We start from the raw sequence: 20962 nt of genomic DNA, 5'->3' as shown, positions 1-20962 counted from the left end.
TTTATTGGTGAGTTTAATCCATTTACATTTAGTGTAATTATTGATACTTGTGGGTTCCCTATTGCCATTTTATATCTTGCTTTCTGTTAGTTTTGTGTCTTGTTTGATCCTTCTCTTTTGTTTTTCTATCTTTTGTTTTTATTTGGTTGTATTCCATACATCTTTCCACTGTTGCTATCTTTTTTATCTCATGTGCTTCTGTGGTGGTTTTTTCAATGGTGGTTACCTTTGAGTAATGAAAAGGGTCCCTACCCTGTTCATTGTAGCGAACTATTTTGTGAGTACTTTTGCACTCCATCGTCCTTTGCTACTGTTAATCTCCATCTTCTCCCCCTCTTTCTTTTTGTTGTTGTCACAGTTTAAATTTGGTTTTATTGTGTTCTTCTTGGAGCTTTTACTTGTGGCTCTGTTTTTTTTTGTTCTTTGTATCTGATTGGAGAACCCCCTTTAGTAATTCCTGGAGTGGGGGTTTTCTGATGATAAATTCCCTCATCTTTTCTGTATCTGTGAATGTTTTTATTTCTCCTTCATATTTGAAGGATAGCTTTGATGGGTATAGTATTCGTGGCTGAAAGTTCCTCTCTTTCAGGACTTTAAATATTGGGGTCCATTCTCTTCTAGCTTGTAGAGTTTCTGCTGAGAAATCTGATGATAATCTAATGGGCCTTCCTTTATATGTTGTATTCTTCTTTTCCCTGGCTGCCTTGAGAATTTTTTCTTTGCTGTTGGTTTGTGTCAATTTCATTATGATATGCCTTGGAGTAGGTTTGTTGGGGTTAAGAAAACTTGGAGTTCTGTTTGCTTCTTGAACTTGAGGCTTTAGTTCTTTCCACAGGCTTGGGAAGTTCTCATCTATTATTTGTTTGAGTATGTTCTCCATTCCATTTTCTCTCTCTTCTCCCTCTGATATACCTATTATTCTTATGTTATTCTTTTTGATGGAGTCAGATAATTCTTGTAGGGCTATCTCATTTTTTTTAATTTTTGAGTCTCTTTCTTCTTCTCTCTGTTGTGCCTCAAGTTGCTTGTCTTCTATTTCACTAATCCTCTCTTCTATCTGACCTGTTCTATTAGCTAAGCTTGTTACTTCGTTTTTCAGCTCGTGAATTGAGTTTTTCATCTCTGTTTGATTTGTTTTTATAGTTTCAATTTCCTTGGACATATATTCTTTGTGTTCATTGAGTTGTTTTCTGAGCTCCCTAAATTGCCTTTCTGTGTTTTCTTGTATATCTCGGAGGATTTTTAGGATTTCTATCTTGAATTCTCTGTCATTTAGCTCCAAGGTTTCCAATATATTAAATTTTTTCTCCATAGATTTTTCCTCATCTAGCTGTGTTACCTCTCTTTCTTTTGTATCCATGATATTTGATTTTCTCTTCCTTAATGGCATCTGAGGGTGGTTTTGTTGATAGTATTAATGAGATTTAATAAAGAATAAAAAGTTTAAAAAAATAATAAAAAAAAAATCGAAAAAAGTTGTTTTTTTTTTAAAAAAAAATTAATAATGAAATAAAGAAAAATAAAATAAAATAAAAATTAAAAAAAAAAAAAAAAAAAAAAGGAAATTTTTTTTCCCTCCTTTTTTTCCTCTCCTCTCCTCTCCCCTCTTTCTTGATAAAATCTTGTGGTGGACTGTGAATTATAACAAACAATGCCTGTGATGGAGGGCCTGAATTGGGGAAAAGTAATAAAGGGGCAAACAAAAAAAAAAAAAAAGAAAAAAGAAGAAAAAAAAAAAAAGAGCGTATGGACCCACAAAAAGCAAATAAGGAAAAAATTTGGGTCAAGAATAAAATGATTTGCTTTTAGGTGTTGGTTGTCTAAGAGTTATGATGAGAGGATTAAGAGGAAAATGGAAAAACGGGGGAACAAATTAAAAAATTACTATTTTATTTAGTGGAACAAGAACTAGATAATATGGAGAGCCAGGGATGGGAGCACTGCTAGTGAGTTAAAAAGGTGAAGTAAAAACCCCCCAGAATGCCACAAACATAAGTTTGAGTCCCAGATAAGATCATTTGTTTGTTATTGAGGTTTGAGTGAGAGGAGATGTAAAGGAGAAAGGAAGAAACTAATATAGAGGGAGAAAAGAAAGAGAGAGAGAGAAAAAAAAGATGGAACCACTAAAAGAAGAAAAAAGAAAGGAGAGAGAGAGAGAGAGTTAAGGGTTTTGGAGTGCAACCCTCATAGAGAGAAAGGAAGAGAAGAGAAAAGATAATGGGAGATGTAACACTTATGGGTAGTGTAGTTCAAGGAGAGGAGAGAGTAAGACCGGTAGAGAGTTAATCGGCCAAATTGGAGGAGGAAAAAAAAAGTATCAAGAATGAAGATAAGAGAAACAAACGAACAAATATAATAAAATGGGATAGGTTATAAAGTCTGCAGATTATTCTTGATTTTGAGAGGTTATCTTCTTGCTTTTTCTTTTCTCTCCCTCTTCCTGGTCGGTGACTCTGTACCCCAGGTTTTGCCCCTTTGCCACGCTCAGGTGGAGGTTTGCAGTTGATAAGTCTCTATGGCAATGTCATGTATTGTGCTTTAGTCTCGTTGGCAGTCTAGTCTATTAGCATTTATAGGCTCCGACAGTGAGAGAGTCCGTGTTCCTAGAGCCTTTCTCCTAGTCTTTCCTTCCTCAATTAGTAGCCTGATAATCCAGCTATGGGGTTGCTGCTGCCTCTGCCTGGATAGTAAGAGGCTCAAAGAGCTGGCAACTCCCCACTCTATTTCCACTCAGCACAGGGCTCTGGGTAAGGCTCAGTCAGTCAGAGCTGCTAGCATAATCAGGTGGGCTTTCCGGCCATTCAAAGACCTCTGGCTCTGCCACTCTGTCCAGTAACACAAGCGGGTGCCCACTTCCGGGGCGCTTGGAGGAAACTCTCACTCACTGGCTGCGCGCGCAGACCAGGATATCCGGCCAGCAGTCTCACGCTCTGAGTGAAACCCCCAACCGCAGGGAAAAGTTGCAGCGTTGGAATTGAGTCTCGCTCCGTCCCCGTGCGCGGCTTTTGCAAGGCGCTGGGGCGGCCCGAGATTCCGCTTTGGCCCACACAAAGGCCCCTGACTCTGCCCCTCTGTGCGATAACACGGGCGCGCACTGCCGAGGCACTCGGAGGAATCGCTCACTCCTTATCTGCGCGCGCAAACCAGGATATGAGGCCGGCCGCTTTCCCTCTGAGTGAAACACCCTCCAGTACGGAAAATCTCCACCGTTGGAATTAGTTCTCACTCCCTCCCATGCGTGGCTTTCCCAGGGCGTTGGGGCTGCCCAGAGACTCTGCCCTCGGCCCACAGAAAGGCCTCTGACCCTGCCTCTCCGTGAGGCAACACGGGCACTGACTCCCGGGGCCTAGGAAGAAATCTCTCGCCCACTAACTGCGCACCAGCCAGGAGACCGGGTAAAATGGCCACGCCGCTTGTCTTTCTTTGTTTGGGTTTGGCGCGAGTGTTAGCTTGTATTGCCCGGGTTGCCACAGGATCAGATTTTCCTCGGCTTGGATCTCCGTGCCACAGCCTGGTTCGGCCGTTTGTTTCGCGGCCTGGATGTATTCACCCCCTTTGCCCGCCTCAGTTTCTATATTCACAGTTACCAGAGAAAGCCGCCCTGTTTAGGTTAGTGAGGAAGGCGGAGCATTTCTTACTCCCTAATTCCTTCGGGGTTTGGTTATATATTTAGCCAATTTTTCACTCAATCATACCTTTGGGTGTATTGCGAAGCATCTGGAAGCTCCAAGTATAGGTTTTTCTGTTTCTGGTTGAAGATCTTGTTGAGTTTTGGGGGAGATTTATCGGTATCGCTTCCTACCCCGCCATTACTCTGACGTCATCGCCGGCTCCATTGTTTTGAGCACTTTGGCCCAGGCACTAAGAATGCTTCCATCAACCTCTGCCTCAGGTGATAAAGGTAGCTTGTTGCGATTTTAAGTGAAAAAAAAAAAAGATTATTGTGTGAGCTCTATAAATTGCAGATAGAGTTTGGTAAGGAGACCAACCACAGCTATTGTAGAAGTATGGATGAGAGCTAAGCATGAACTGGACCTAGGAAGTAGTAAAGGAAAGGGAGAGAAACAGATAGATATGTGATCTATATTTGGATACAAGCATTGGTCCCAGATAGGGGTTTCCAAGTGATCCTGGTCAGGGCACATGCAGAAGTCTGTATAGCTCTCCTCCTCTCACTTGAAAAAAAAAAAAAAGAAGCCCACTGCAGGGGTGGGTGGGTAGAGGGGTTCTTAACATTAACTTAAAAAATTATTGAGGTATATAAAATGTGCCCATTTAAAATATAGTTTTATGAGATTTGATAAATGTTTTAGTTGTACAAACACATTGATATAAGTTTTGGAACACTTGCATTATCACTAAAATTTAAAGGACTTACCTGATTACATCATTCCCACCCAAGAAACCAGGATTATCTCCCCTTTGATTAACTCAAAAGTAACTGACTAGCCCCGGCCAGATAGCTCAGTTGGTTAGAGCATTATCCTAAAGCATAGAGGTTGTCAGTTTGATTCCAGGTCAGGACACATACAGGAACAGATTGATGTTCCTATCTCTCTCTCCCTTTCTCCTCTCTAAATCAATAAAATAAACACCTAAAAAAATGTAACTGGTTTCACCTCACTTATATAGCAAAAATCCCTACACTACTGCTTAGTTTTCTATTGATAGATTGATCTTTCAATTGATAGATTGATGGGATATGTACTCTTTATCTGGCTTCTTTCACTTAGCATAATTTTGAGATTCTTCTATGTTTCTGTATTTATCAGTAGTTGATTCAGTTTTATTCCCAAGGAGTATTTCTTTATATAAATATACCATATTTTATTGATGGACAGTTTCACCAGCTTATAGCTAATTACAAATAATGCTGTTTTGAACATTTATGTAGAAGTCTCTGTATAGATGTAGACTTTCATTTCTCTTGGGTAACAATACAGGAGTGGAATAGCAGGATATTATGTTAGATGTATATTTAACATTTTGCATAATTTCCAAATGGCTTTCAAATAGTTGTAACATATTTATATTACCACCACCTATAGATGAGTTCTAATAACTCCATATCTTGAGCAACATTTGGTGTGGTCAATCTTTAATTTAGCCATTTTAATAGATGTGTGGTTTTATTTTGCATTTCCCTAATGACTAGTGATATTGAGAATCTTTTCACGTGCTTATTGGCCATTTGTTTAAAGTTTTGGCCTTGGTAAAGTTTTTGTTCAAATCTTTTCCATTAAAAAAATGTGTTATTTTTTTTAATATTGGGTTTTAAGAGTTCTTTATATATCCTAAATATGTTCTTTATCAAATATATGATTTACAAATATTTTCTTCCAGCCTGTAGATTGTCCATTTATTCTCTTCACAGTGCTTTTGAAGAGGAACAATTCTTAATTTTAGTGTTCAGTTATCACTTTTTTTCTCTTACGGATTATGCTTTTAGTGTTGTATCTAGAAAATCTTAGCTTAACGCAGGGCCACAAAAACTTTCTCCCTCTTATTCAGAGAAGAAATCTGAGCATTAGAAACTGATTCATCCGAATTCTCACAGCTGTGTAGTTGCAGAGCTGAGAAGAAGCCAGTTGTTTTGTGCAGCCTCTTAGGAGAGGCAACTTGAGCTAACTGCCTTTTCTGTACTTCTTTCTGGGCCTTTCCAGTTAGAGATGTCATGACACCACCATTTTCTCATTAATCCAGGGTTTATCATTTGAAATACCTTTCACTTGTGCCTCTTAACATGTTTTATATGTCATTAATTATAAATATTGTCCTTTCTCTTTGAAATGGTTTCAGAAGACTAGTGTGAGTCACAGCTCTGATAATCACATGATCTGTGATCTTGGGCTCTCTGGAAGTCTGGGTCTTTTTCTTGAAGGTAGGGATCATATCTTCTGCACAAAGAACACTGACTAGGCTGACCAGGTGGTGGCACAGTGGATAAAGTGTTTGACTGGGACACGGAGAACCCAGGTTCAAAACCTCGAGGTGAAGTCACCAGCTTGAGTGTGGGCTCATCTGGTTTGAGAAAGCAAGGCTCACCAACTTGAGCCCAAGGTCGCTGGCTCGAGCAAGGGGTAACTTGGTCTGCTATAGCCTCCTGGTCAAGGCACATATGAGAAAGCAATCAATGATAAGGTGACCAACATTTTTACAATGAAAAGGAGGACAAAAATAAATAGAAAAAAACAATATTATAAATAAAAGAAACATTTTATTCATTGCAACAATAACACACTATAATATAATAAATGCATAATAAAAACATTTGTAATATTTTATATTGTAATTATGCTTACTTTCCTATTAATTTTTAATAATAATTGTAAGAAAAAAGTACTCATTTAGATACAACTACATCACATCACATGCAATGGATCGACTCTGCATCGATCAAATACGAACATTTACAGATTAGTTTTCCAATATCAAAAAGCAGGACATGTAGGAGGACACTCTTCGACGGTGGATGGAACTTATAAAAGAAAGACTGTCCTCCTTAAAGGAAGACGATTGGTCACCTTATCAATGAACAACTAAGGTGCCGCAGTGAAGAATTGATGCCTCATCTCTCTCCCTTCCTGTTTGTCTGTCCCTATCTGTCCCTCTCTCTGTCTCTGTCACTAAATAAATAAATAAAAATGGAAAAGATATTCTTAAAAAAAAAGAATACAGACTATAGCTGTGTAGTGTCAAGCAAATAAAGTTGCTGTTCATTTTTTTCCAATCAGGCACAAAAAGAGCAGTGAAGTTAGAGCTACTGAGCAAAGAACAGAGCATCAGAGGAGAAGATGAAGCAGTTAACTGGGTTCCAGATCTTGTAGGTCCTTGAAGTTCATAGTAAGGACTTTCAATTTTATTCCTAGTGCATTTGGAAGCCATTTGAAGTAAGCTGGTGGCTGATATGATCTGATTTTAAATGAAAAGAAAAAGATTATTGAGTGAGCTCTATAAGTTGCTGATAGGGCTTGGTAAGGAGACCAATCATGGCTATTGTAGAAGTATGGATGAGAGCTACGCATGAACTGGACTCAGGAGGTAGTAAAAGAAAGGGGAGAAGCAGATAGATATGTGAATATGTGGTATATATTTGTAAAGACGTGTCCAATCAGGCTAGTCTCCTCCCTATCTCATTCCCCCTGTGACTTTGCATGTTCTTTGGCTTGCCCTGTCTCACTTTCAAAGTCCCATATAAAATGTCTTTTTCTTCATTTCCTTTTCTCTTGAATATTCTACTTCTTCTTTTCTCTGAACTTTTAAAGCAAATATTCAGTGTCCAGTTTTCACCTTTACCAGTTTTGTCTTCTCACATATAGCTCGTCAAGCACCCTGACAGCAGAACCTCGTTCTTTATGTCCTGTCCCCATGGCACCCATCACAGTTCTAGTTCCACAATAAATGAGCGATCAATAACTAATTGATGAATAACATGGCATTTCATAAAAATTCCAACCATCAAGCAAACAACATTAAAGAAATCTAAATTAAAAAAAAAAAAACAGAAAGAAAAAAAAGCCAAATTTTTAATAATTGACCGAGCAAAGTAATCACACATCAAACATGGCCATGCAAGAAGAAACGGATTCACTGTCATCCACTAATAAAAACTTATCACAATGTAGGTGTGATACAAAGTGAGAATTTTTCTAGGACAGCTGGGTAGAGTCCCCGGGCTCAGCCTCGGGTCACCCTTTCATGCTGCTGCAGGCTGCACATCTGAGTTGTGGTTGCAGCAACAGAGAGGAGCTGGCGCTGAAAGCAATGCTATATTTCTTTCAATTTTTAGGACAGTCTTTTTTTTTTTTTTTTAATGTTAAAGATTGCTGAGAAAATCCAGGAGGACACTGTGTGACTCTTCAGTACACCACATGGTGATGTAAACTGAATTCTTTAAAAGGGTCAAGGAAAATTACAATTATTCCAGGACTTAAATATTGTGAAAGGTAGTTAGAAACCAAAGAATTATAGGCTGAATATGTATGTATAGAAAGAGACTTCACATAAAGTACTCAATGTATTTGAACAAATGCTACCCAACCTATTTGATTGTGTAATTTTCTGAAAGAATTACCTAATACAGGCATGTTTTATATATGTCTTTGTTGATCCATGAACAGGACAAGCCATAGATAATTAAGGGTGAAATTGTATATACATCAATAGTAAAAAAAATAAAAGAAATAAAAACCCCCAGTCTTCAAACTCACCATTAAGATTTCTTTCATCTCATAGCTCACTAGCAAATTGAATATATAAAGCACCTTTCACACAGAAAGTCAGAGAGCAAAGCACTAGAGCAAAACAAATACCAGTGATTAAGGAAAATTGAAAGCAGCAGTAAAAATATGTTTCTTTAGTCTACTTTTAAATACAGATTGGGAACTGCAAATAACTCGGAGTATATAAGAGTGGTTTTTTGGGGGAGGCTTCATGGTTTCATGGTATTGAATACAAATAAGGAAAAAAGCTTGTTGCTTCAAATAGCAGCAATATTTTGGGATTATTTGTTTTAAATATTTACCTTCATTTATTTAGTAATAATTTTAAAACTCAAATATATTGCCATTTCTTGGTATGAACCATTTTGACATGCCTTAGACTGATTTTAAGTGATTTTAGGAGAAATGGTTTAAAATGGCCTTTCCTAACTTGAGAAAAATCAAACTTTCAGGTTGTTGCAGCATCAGTGGACAATGTAAGGAGTTTAGAGTGAATATTTTCTTCTTCACTGAACAATATTTAGATAACTTATTGGGGGATTATCAGTTCTTCAATGGGATAAAATTGAACTGTTTAGAAGAGTTTGTGAAACACGGGAGTTGATTTCTTGGTGAGAGGATGTTGTTAATCCTTACTTCTTTCCGAATAACCATTGGCCCATTGAAATACTTCAGAGAATACTCTGGCAGTCATGACTTTGGAGGAAGAGAAAGCAAGTGGACATATATGTCTTTTAACTTAATCACTTCACCTTCTTTCTTTTTTTTTTTCACCTTCTTTCATCTAGTGCCCCAGACCCCTCCTCTCTGACAGCTGTCAGTCTGTTTTATGTATCCGTGCCTCTGTTTCTCTTTTGTTTGTCAGTTTATTCTGTTCATTAGATTCCACATGCAAGTGAAATCATATGACATTTCTTTTTCTCTGCCTGGCTTATTTCACTTAGCATAATACTCTCGAAGTCCACCCATGCTGGCTGAATAGTATTCCATTGTGTAAATGTACCACAGCTTTTTAATCCACTCACCTACTGATGGGTGCTTGGGCTGTTTCCAGATCTTGGTTATTATAAATAACTTTGCAATGAACATAGGAGTGCATTTATTCTTTTGAATTAGTGTTTGCCAACATATCAGTTTTAAAAGTTGTTTATGAATATCATGTTTCTCATGTTCTGAGTTTAAGTTTTTTGATCCACCTTATGTTTGCTGATAAACATTAAGTCCTTACTCATGTACCTACCAATCTTAAAGGCTACCAAGCAGAGCTTAAGAAAAAGTAGGAGGTAGCAGGAGCTGTGAGAAATATAAGGAATTTGTCTTTTTTCTCCCTCAATATTCTGGTTTCCACAGCTAAATGCTGGAGGGAAATTCTGAATGTATTTCTCAAGAGTTTACATTTTTGGCAGAGGTAAAGAAGGAGGTGCCTGTTGTTATTAGGGTGAGTGGGAAGCATTTGTTAAACTTGGCTAGAGCCCATGCAAACAGAATTTTGGAAGGTCTAGCGACTATTTTAAAGCTATTTATAGTCTATTCCTCATTATGCAACTCAGAGGATATTTTGAGTATTAATGAGCACAATAATATTATTCTATGAACTGCTTTGATTTTGTTGGCTGAAGTATACTTTATACATTATAACTTTATTATTGCAGAATATATTCAGACTTATGTTTATTTTCTCAAATATTATGTAGACTTTTTCAATCAGGTAGAATTCAAAATGTAAAAAATTGCTATGAATTATTAAAATTCCAAAGTAGTCTTCTGACATATATTAGGTGCATTCAATTGATGTGAATAATTACACTTCTCTTCAAAAAAGTACCTCTAGACTACATTAGGAATCCCCATTCCTTATGTTTCTAGAACTATTTTCAAAATCCTGAAACACTTACTAAAAATGCATATTCCTTAGTGATGCTTCCAGAAAATTGTGATGTAGGAGTTTAAGGACGAGGCTTTCAAATAACACTCAAGTGAATATTAAAACGGCTTCCAGAAAAATGCTGTGGGATCATGAAATTTTACCTCTAGTGTTTCCTTAAGATAAAAGATATTACATTTGAGTAAGTAATAAAATCAGAACATTTTAATATATGACAGATATTATGTAGGGTCAATTATGAATATTAGATAGTCAAAATCTCTGGAATAGAGTAAGTCTCTAGATTTTTTCAAGAACTCTACCAATATTCTATTTAACCCTTTAAATCATGTATAATTAATTCACTGTGGTAACTAGTCAGCAACAGACTATGCTATGCAGATGTACCGTAAATTATCAAGCGAAGTTAATAGAGCAATGTGGAAGCACAGTTTGAGGTTAATTGTGGTAGAATTTAAAATGATGGTCACCAACAGGGTAGATTATCCATCTTCTTTTAGTGTCCAAAAAAGATTCTGCCAAACAAAATAGAACAGACTCGTAGATACAGAAAACAGACCGACAGCTGTCAGAGGGGAGGGGGCTGAAGAGCTAGGTGAAAAGAGTAAAGGGATTAAGCAAGGAAAAAAACCCTCATAAACACAGACAAAAGTATGGTGATTCCCAGAACGACAGGGAGGTGGGGGAGGTAGGAGAGGGCGAAAGGGGGATAAATGGTGATGAAGGGAGACTTGACTTGGGGTGGTGAGTATACAATTCATTATACAGATAATGTGTTACAGAATTGTACCCCTGAAACCTATATAATTTTATTAACCAATGTCACCCTAATAAAGTCAATTAAAAAAGATTCTGCACAGGTGTATTTACCTAGATGATCTCCAGCATGGTGACTCTTAATTGTACACCTCAAATTTTAGAAAATGCTGAAAGAACCAGGTTCTGATCTGGATAATGTTGCAAGGATGTGGCAGATTATTATGCCTCTTGATTTTATTGAGGTGAACTTCATTCTTTCTGTGAGGTATATAGTTGAGGAAGATCCAGGACCAGATGGTAATGTTGGCTGGGAGGAGTTTTACTCACCTACATTTGGCAGCTCTACTCAAAAGTGGTTCTTTCAATGACTGAAACTTTCAGTCTACACCATTTAGCATGATCATTGAGACGCTTTAGGTGGTGTAGAGACAATGAGACATCTCATTAAAGGTCCTGTGCCAATGAACATCTGACATCTGTGTTGAGAACAGAACCGGATGCTAACTTCAAGCGGTTATAGGTTCAAGTAGTATGTTGTTTTTTAAAGACACTACTACAGTTCATGATATTAACCAGGCTTGTAATTTCTAGATGCATTTTTCACTCAGAGAAATAGATTATAAGTGAATGGGCTGCCCATTTTAAAGAGAGCCTTCTCTTAAATGAGTTCTCTCTTTTCCAGAATTTAAACAATGATTTTAGCTAATGACTTATTATATGTCATTTAATAACAACAGTAATAGTTATCCAAATTTGAATACCTATCATGTGCTAAAATACTTAATATTTAAGCTGTACAACAGCCTGCTGAGTATTCCTACTTTGTAGATGAGAGACCTGGGTCTCTGAGAGGTTGAAGAATTTGCTGAAGACCATGGGACATCTAAGTGACAGCCAGCATCCCGCCAGCTGCCTGGCTGCCCAGGGGGATCTCTTTCGGTCTGGCCACCAACCCCTCCAGTATGTACAGGAATCATTAAAATTCATTTCTTAAATGGCAACAAGTAGCTGTTCCTAAAAGTTACTCTGTGGTTTAGTATTTAAACTGAAAAAACACTTTTTTAAAAAAAAAGCAGAAACAACCAGATCCAACCTTTAACGAGCTTATGGTTCAAATAATCATTTTCCACATTAATGAATAACACACTGATTCTTTATATACATTTCTAGGTGCTTTAATTTTAGGTATCAAAAATACTGCGTGGTTCTCCTTATTAGAGATTTTAATGAAATTAGGAAGTAATACGTAACCAAGGCAAATTCATCCTGAATTTGGTCTGGCTCTCATAGCTGTAGAAGTTCATTTTCATGACATTCCCCACCCCCTTTACAAAATCCTAAGGCACAAACCCACTGGGAGTCCCCTCCAGTTCCCAAAAGAAATATTTCATTCATATAATGTCTCCTTTGTAATCAACACTGAGAAATGTCACTTTGATTAAACACAACTCAATGACTAAGACCACAGTACAATAAATTCTCCAGAGCTATCTTTCAGAACAACTGACTGCTCTTTAGTCTTAATCCTCCAGAGTCTTATTTAATCAAAATGATGTTGCTAATTAAGGATTAAAACTTCCGAATAGAATAAAAAAGAAGGATTTTTTCTTTCTCCTTTGGGCAGTTCAAGGAGGCAGAAATTGCTATAAAGAAGTGAAGAGTCCCTTCCACCTTTGGTGAAATTGCATTATTCTCTGACATTTGAACTTAATCCAAAATAGGCCTGAGTGCTTTGTAATATTAATATAATTGGAGAGACAGAGGGAGAGAGAGGGAGAAACTGCCTTAGATAGCTACATGTTTTATTTAGTTATTTTAATATAAATTTTCTTTAAGTATTTTGTCTGATGCTCCCTGTACATTATTTTGTCTTTTGCTAACATTATCCATTGCTAACATTGGAAAAACAGACTATTTTAGAAAAATGTTGGCAACCCATGTTACAGAAAAGTGTGAACAAAAGACTTCATGTATCTCAGATCTTTTTGACATTCACTGATGAATAATAATAAAAAACAGCAGAATTCTTTATTAAATGCTGAAATGCTCTGCCTTAGGATCAAAATTTTATTTTTTTAGTCTATATTTAGATAATAAAAATTGGTTCCTTAAAACCACATAAAACTGTGTAAGAACTCAGGGAGAGGCAAAGACCCACAGAAAGGTGGTTTGGTGTTCAGGGAATACAAACTTCTTTAGATTATGGGGCAAAGTAGATGCAAAACAGGTACTGATGGTTGTTTTTAAAAATTGTAGGGCCCTGGCCAGTTGGCTCAGTGGTAGAGCATCGGCCTGGTGTGCGGGAGTCCTGGGTTCGATTTCCGGCCAGGGCACACAGGAGAAGCGCCCATCTACTTCTCCACCTCTCCCCCTCTCCTTCCTCTCTGTCTCTCTCTTCCCCTCCTGCAGCCAAGGCTCCATTGGAGCAAAGTTTGCCCGGGCGCTGAGGATGGCTCTGTGGCCTCTGCCTCAGGCGCTAGAGTGGCTCTGGTTGCAGCAGAGCTTCCCGCCAGATGGGCAGAACATTGCCCCCTGGTGGGCATGCCGGGTGGATCCTGGTCGGGCGCATGCGGGAGTCTGTCTGACTGCCTCTCCGTTTCCAGCTTCGGAAAAATACAAAAAAAAAAATTGTAGAATATATCTATCCTTTCCACTTTCTCTCTGCATTGCCTTATGATGTATAATCCTTGCCAAATTAGTGCAATGTAATAACTAATAATAATAGCTACTGCTTATTGATCACATACTATGCGCTAAGGTCTCTGTCAGCAATATACACATTATTATCTCTAATAAAACCCTCATATAATCCTTTAGAAATTATTGCACTGAATCTTATAAAGAGTATGTGACTTGACCAAAGTCAAGCAGTTTGTGTTAAATAGAATTGAGATGTCCCCCCATGCCTGCTTAGCTCCAAAGCCACACTCTTTTCAACATATCAAGCCATTTCACGCTTGTTGAATTGGAAGATGAACTTATCAATGTGTTTTCAGGTGCTGGTAAGTTGTGTTGACCTGTACTCAACTCATACTTTCCTAGGGTTGATGACTAAATTGTCACACTGTGAATCACCTAGCCCAATCAATGAAGACTGAACTGCTACCATCAGAATGACACCAGAGCCTGACCAGGCAGTTACACAGTGGACAGAGTATCAGCCTGGGATGCTGAGGAGCCAGGTTTGAAACCCCAAGGTTGCTGGCTTAAGAATGTGGTTGATGGCTTGAACATGGGATCATAGATATAACCTGGTGGTTGCTGGTTTGAAGCCCAAGGTTGCTGGCTTAAGAGTGTGGTTGATGGCTTGAACATGGGATCATAGACATAACCTGGTCGTTGCTGGTTTGAAGCCCAAGGTTGCTGGCTTAAGACCAAGGTCACTGGTTTGAGCAAGGGATCACTGGCTTAGCTGGAACCCCCTGGTCAAGGCACATATGAGAAGCCAGTCAAAGAACAACTAAAGTGCTGCAACTATGAGTTGATGCTTCTCATCTGTCTCCTTTTCTGTCTGTCCCTGTTTCTCTCTCTCTCTCTTTCAATTAAAAAAAAAAAAAGATGACACCAGAGAACAAACAATGAGAAACCTCTAAAGGGAGAATGTTAGAAACATGTGTCTTGCCCAACCAGTTCCACCTACCAGTTACAAAAAGACATTCGTTTCTGGGATCCACACCTCTGAAGGCTGCAGGCACCCAGTGGACAGACGACAGTTCTTATTCCTCCTGTGCCACGAGAAACAGCCTGCTCTGCTCCTTTTCCAGTATGCTGTCGATCGTATGGTGACTCCCTGCGTAGAAGTCCTCCAAGGGAAAAGCAACTACAGATATCAAAGCAGTGCCTGGGGGTGGGGGGGGAGGGTAAATATGACATAAACCAATGGATTCACCCAATCACATCAGAAATAAGGTTTTTCCTCTGGAACTAGCAGCATTACCCGTTGTCTTATTAAAATATACATTAACCATTGCCATTCTGGAGATAGTATGATTTTTATAAAAGTGACAATTTTCTTCAATATGTATTTTAATTAATCCAGAGTCCTCATTTCCACCGCCCTTAAGCTTGAACTATCTTTTTTTTCTCAGAAATGTATAAGCAAATCACGCTCATCTTAACAAAATTAAAATAATTCAGAAATACATCATGTAAGAAACAAAAAATGCCTCTAATCCACTTCCAGAAAAAAACCAGTTAACAAAGGTTATTTGTTCTTGATCAATAGAGTGATAAAAAATATGATGCTCTCAGATATCTCAAGACCTTGTTAAGTAAAACATTTTAAGAATAATGTTGTAGTTAGAGCAGAAGATAACCTCTCTTTTCCTTGTCTACTCCTCTTTCTCTTTTTCATGCACTTTCTCTCTCATTTCTCACAGCGGGCTGGGGCCGTCTCTGCAGCACAGGGAGGTGAGAAGGCTGGAGGTGGGCAAGGCGGTTCAAGCCAGAAGGAGGGACAGATACTGACAGCGGAGGTTGAGTGTTCCTCACAGGGGCCACATTTGAAGGCTTTCCTTGTGTAATAAAATTACAGTTCATTTCCATGCTTTTTAAAATTTATTTTGAAAAATTATTTGTTGAATTTAGAGAGAGAGGAAGGGAGAAAAGAGAGAGAGAGAGAGAGACAGAAATATTGCTCTGTTCCTGTATGTGCCCTGACTGGAGATTGAACTCACAACCTTTGTGAGTTGGGATGATGCTCTAACCCAGTGGTCCCCAAACCCTGGGCCGCGGACCAGTACTGGGTCGTGGGCCATTTGGTACCGGTCCACAGAGAAAGAATAAATAACTTACATTATTTCTGTTTTATTTATATTTAAGTCTGAACGATGTTTTATTTTTAAAAAATGACCAGATTCCCTCTGTTACATCCATCTAAGACTCCCTCTTGACGCTTGTCTCAGTCACGTGATACATTTATCCGTCCCACCCTAAAGGCCGGTCCGTGAAAATATTTTCTGACATTAAACCAGTCCGTGCCCCAGAAAAGGTTGGGGACCACTGCACTAACCAACTGAGCTATCCTACCAGGGCTCAATTTCATACTTCTAATAATCTCTTTATATCTGCGGAAACATTTTTATTACTATATTGTTTTCTCTTGAAGAGACTGTGATGTCAGAGGATAGATTTTCTTATTTCAATACTGCAAAAGGAAAGAAAGAAAAAGAAGAAAGGAAAGTTTCAGTGAGGATAAGTGAGATTTAATCAATCTACCTAGTAACTCAAATATAATCTCTCTTTTCTGGAAATTCCTGTCATCAAGTGGTCTAATCATTAATTTTTAAAAAATCAATTTGATTAGCAAAAAATGGCTTCTGCATGTCCACTTGATTAATTTAGCATTCATATTTTTAGTATAAATTTTATGTGGTTAGTTTTATCAATTAACCTGCAAGCTCCTAAAAAGCAAGCAAACAAACAAAAAAACAAAGGTCCAACTCTTCTGTGGCTTTCACAATTGCGGAATATACACACGCAATAGTTATTTGGTAACAGATTGATTTATCATGAGGTTAGGCTCTTTAAACTATTGAGTTTGAAATATTTCCTATCAAGGTTAGCCAGACAGACAGGAAACCAGCTGCTCTCTCTTTCTGCCACTCAGTGCTCATCTCTGGAAGGGTGAAGTGAGGCTGGCAGGGCTGAGGTTATCCAAAGAGGACAGTCAGACTTACTTCTTGCCGCAATCATTTATTTAAAGGCAAAGTACTTGTAGTTGTCCCTGTGTGTGAGAAAGGCACTTTATTTCCATCTTTTGAGAACATGTCACAATATACTGATTTCATTAGATCAAAACTTTATTTCCATCTGCTATAAAGTGGATGTAGTAAAAATACAGATCTATGACATCTATGATAAAAAGCCTATGATGTGTGCAGCTGCACTGCATAATTAGCACACTGGACTTGGTAGAACACCAGGATATGTTATATCTCCTGCTAGGCTGGCTCCTCTTGAGGGCCTAATGCAGGGGTCCCCAAACTTTTTACACAGGGGGCCAGTTCACTGTCCCTCAGACCGTTGAAGGGCCGGACTATAAAAAAATAAAAACTATGACCAAATCCCTATGAACACTACACATACCTTATTTTAAAGTAAAAAAACAAAACAGGAACAAATACAATATTTAAAATAAAGAACAAGTAAATTTAAATCAACAAACTGACCAGTATTTCAATGGGAACTATGCTCCTCTCACTGATCACCAATGAAAGAGGTGCCCCTTCCAGAAGTGCGGCGGGGGCCGGATAAATGGCCTCAGGGGGCCGCATGCGGCCCGCGGGCCGTAGTTTGGGGACCCCTGGCCTAATGAGTCCAAGACAAGCAGTTATGCAGGTGGACAATATATTGTGAGGTGGTAAATGCAGTTATATAGGTACAATCAAAGTGTGGGTGAACACAAAAAGGAGAGCAATAAACACATATATTGTGAGGTGGTAAATGCAATTGTATAGGTACGATCAGAGTGTGGGTGAACACAAAGAAGAGAGCAATAAACACTACATGGGACTTGAAGGAAGAGCAGGAGTTTTCAGGTCTTATATATGGGCTGGAAAGTTAGAGGAAGGTTGACTATTTCAAGCCTAGGAAAGAGCATGTGTAAGATTAGAAAAGTAAGGAACTAGGCAAGGAGAAGTGTAGCATAGTCGTGGTTGTTGACTGAGATAGAAATCTGGAAAGTAAATTCAGGACAGACTGTTAAGGTTCTTATTTACAGAATTAGATTTTATTTTTTAAATAATAGAGCCAATAGGCAGATTTTTCAGGAAGTCAATGTTGTTTGTGGAAAAGTATGTGAACTAGAATCATACTAATGACTCAGCCCAGTAACTAGGTCATTGTGATGGTCAAGTAAGAGAAAATTGCCTTTCTTAGCTAGGGTTTTAGCAATTTAGACAGAAGCCACTTTTTTTTTTTTTTTGTATTTTTCTGAAGCTGGAAACGGGGAGAGACAGTCAGACAGACTCCCGCATGCACCTGACCGGGATCCACCCGGCACGCCCACCAGGGGCGATGCTCTGCCCACCAGGGGGTGATGCTCTGCCCCTCCGGGGCGACGCTCTGCCGCGACCAGAGCCACTCTAGCGCCTGAGGTAGAGGCCAAGGAGCCATCCCCAGCGCCCGGGCCATCTTTGCTCCAATGGAGCCTTGGCTGCAGGAGGGGAAGAGAGAGACGGAGAGGAAGTGGGGGGGTGGAGAAGCAAATGAGCGCTTCTCCTATGTGCCCTGGCCGGGAACCGAACCTAGGTCCCCCGCACACCAGGCCGACGCTCTACCACTGAGCCAACCGGCCAGGGCTAGAAGACACATTTTTGATAGAACCTCTGATACTTAGGGACTGGTTGGAAGTTTGATGGCAGCTGTGAAAAGGGAACATAAGAAAATAATTAAAAAAAATTTTTTTTCCCATTGATTTGAGATAGAGGAGAGAGAGGGAGAGGAAGAAGCATCAATCGTTGTTCCACTTAGTTGTTTCATTTAGTTGGGCACTCATTAATTGCTTCTCATAAGTGCTTTGACCAGAGGTTGAGCCTGTGACCTCCGCAGGGCCAGAGGTATGCTTTATCCACTGAACAACCCAGACAGAGCTTATATTTTTAGTTAAAAAAAAATTAACTTTATGGAGTTTGAGTTAGGTGTTTCTTTGACCAAATTACAAAGTTTGAAGTCAGTCCTAGTTTGATGATTCACACAGGAATTTATACTAACAGAAAATAACATCTTAAGTTACCAAGTGCTATTTATATGGCCTATTACTAAGGTAACAAACAGTAAATCATTCAGGCGGTTGTTTAAATGTCTTCTTATCAGAAAATGTTACCTGGTACAAAACAGCAAACTTGTCACTGACTAATCTGTCCAGTTCCCCTTACCCAGCATATTTTTTATCATGACACTCATTAACACTTGACATAGTGTGTATTTACTTAGAAAGTGTTCAACTTGGGCAGAGAAGAGACTGCTTTCTTCTCTGTTGCATTTTCAGATTCTAGAACAATACCTGGACAGAGTAGTCAATAAGAAATTTTGTTGAATGTTGAATGGATATTTGCATACAGTGAGTTAGTTTTTTATTTCACAGAACTGAAGCAGTAAAAATGTTTACAAGTTTGTATCACTCTCTTATCGATTCAGTAGGTGGTAATTTGCCACCATCCTGAGATTGTGTGATTTGTTGAATATCTGATACCCATCCTTTCCTCATTCATCTCTCCCACTGTGCCCCTAAACCTCCATATTGATGAACAGCATACACACTACCTTTCTAAGTTTCTCAACTCAGAAGCTTGGAGCTGCTTTTTGTTCCTCCATCATATTTATGTCCTAATTTCATTGCTTAGTTTTTATTTTATTTTATTTTTTTTTATGTTCTCTCCTGGATTGACTCTTCTCCATTGCCTAAAACATCATCCACAAATTTTCTGGTTTTCTATATTTAACCTGTCACTATGGTTGCCCATCCTGTTTATTGAAGAAAGGCATTTCCTGAATGTTTTCATGATACTATCGGTGATGCCTTGTCTAGAACAACTTGGATGTTGAGCTTAAAATTCTAGACTGTTTGTGAACTTGCTCTCTGTACCTCAGACAATCTTGGTATTTCTCCAACACTTCTTGCAATCATGTTACTCCCAAACTTTAGATACATTTATTTTCTCTCTGTAAAGAGGCACAATGTAGTGCTTGAATTAATTCATTTTTTTTACCATACAGCCACATTTAACAATATAGAAAACACATCTTTATATGTAATCTTAATTACTATTTGACAAATTAAAAAACTACCATTTGATAAAAAATTTCTCAATTACTCTACATGAACTTCAAAAATCTTGTTGCACATTTCATTTTAGTTGTGAAAGAAATGAGCATATTTCACATAGCATTTGTCATGAATTTGGACTTGGACTAAGATTGGAGGTGGGGGAAGGAAGCATTCTAAGGAGTACAAAAGTCAGAAATATAAAGAAGTAATCATTATAAAACATAGTCAGTGCAACAATATAGGTATCAGAGCATCCTCCAACACACACATACACACATTTACTAGCATCCCTCATATTATAGAGAAGGTGAAATGAATTAAAACGGATTCTTTCTTCACTGATCACATTTCACCCTAATAGCAAGGTAGAAATAATACAAACTAAATATTCTAACAATAATCCATTCAATTAAGTTGCAAAATAATCCAGTCAGGAGAAGACACTCACCTAGAAAATGTAGAAATAAGCAAATATGTACCAGTTTGTTTCTTCCTAGACAGACATCAGCAAACCATTCCTCAAACAGAGAGGTAAAGAAGTTAAAGTTCCGAGAAAACACAAGTTTAAAATGGCTGCTTGGTAATTACGATAGCAGAGCTTAACAATGCAAAAGGGGATCATATTGCAGACAACTTCGAAGAACGTGAACCTCTCACACAGCTCCACCAGAAGAAAACAGATTTCAGCCCGAATATTTTTCACAGAGGATAATGAGAAGACACCAATATGTCTTATATTTTCTTCCTTCTCAACACTGTGATTTAAGGGTAAGTTCGCCTCAGTTGTTTTAAAGTCTACAACAGACATGACTACCCTCCTTGAATATAACTTATGTTAGTGATTCGAACTTGGTGATTCTTCACCCTTACCCCTCTAATGAAAACATAAATAAGATCTTTGCTTTGAATTTCACAACTTCATGCCAAAGTTCCATAAGGTTTTTTTGCACATCAGTGATGTTCATTTTGATGATCCAGGAGCACCAGAGAGGAGACATGCATGTTTAAATGTTCATGGTAGCCCAGTGTAGCCAAATCTGATTTGTTTGTTTAATTACTTAGAGGTTAAATTAGTCTCTCCCTACAAAACTATATTGAATTACCTGAATCCGGTTGCAGATGTGTGGAAACTCATCTGCCTCACACTGATAAAGGTTTAAATACAGAGGCAGAAGAAGCAGTTTTTCAGGAGAATTTTAGTACTAGATCAAGAAATAATTTGAGTCTAATAATTTCTGATCCTTTAATTAAACAAGCCAGAACAGTACCAAGAGATAAAGCACGCAAGAAAATCTGTTTTGAGGGGGCAGGATACCTTATCATTAT

At 38.3% G+C, this 20962-nt stretch overlaps 1 protein-coding gene across 1 annotated transcript in view; it reads right to left on the bottom strand.

Annotated features, from left to right (window-relative positions):
• The window catches only part of SLC15A5 (solute carrier family 15 member 5), a 129845-nt gene extending 109401 nt beyond the window's left edge, over positions 1 to 20444 (bottom strand). Inside the window, 4 exon segments of the mRNA XM_066361130.1 lie at positions 14507 to 14594; positions 14597 to 14707; positions 20085 to 20178; positions 20181 to 20444. Of these exon segments, the coding sequence (XP_066217227.1) occupies positions 14507 to 14594; positions 14597 to 14707; positions 20085 to 20178; positions 20181 to 20444 (557 nt within the window).
• Positions 20445 to 20962: the final 518 nt, after the last annotated feature.

The sequence above is a fragment of the Saccopteryx leptura genome, chromosome 1 (genome assembly GCF_036850995.1).
Source record: "Saccopteryx leptura isolate mSacLep1 chromosome 1, mSacLep1_pri_phased_curated, whole genome shotgun sequence".
Taxonomy (NCBI): Eukaryota; Metazoa; Chordata; class Mammalia; order Chiroptera; family Emballonuridae; genus Saccopteryx; species Saccopteryx leptura.
The sequence above is the reverse complement of the archived record's forward strand: the minus strand, read 5'-3'. Positions and strand labels throughout refer to the sequence as shown.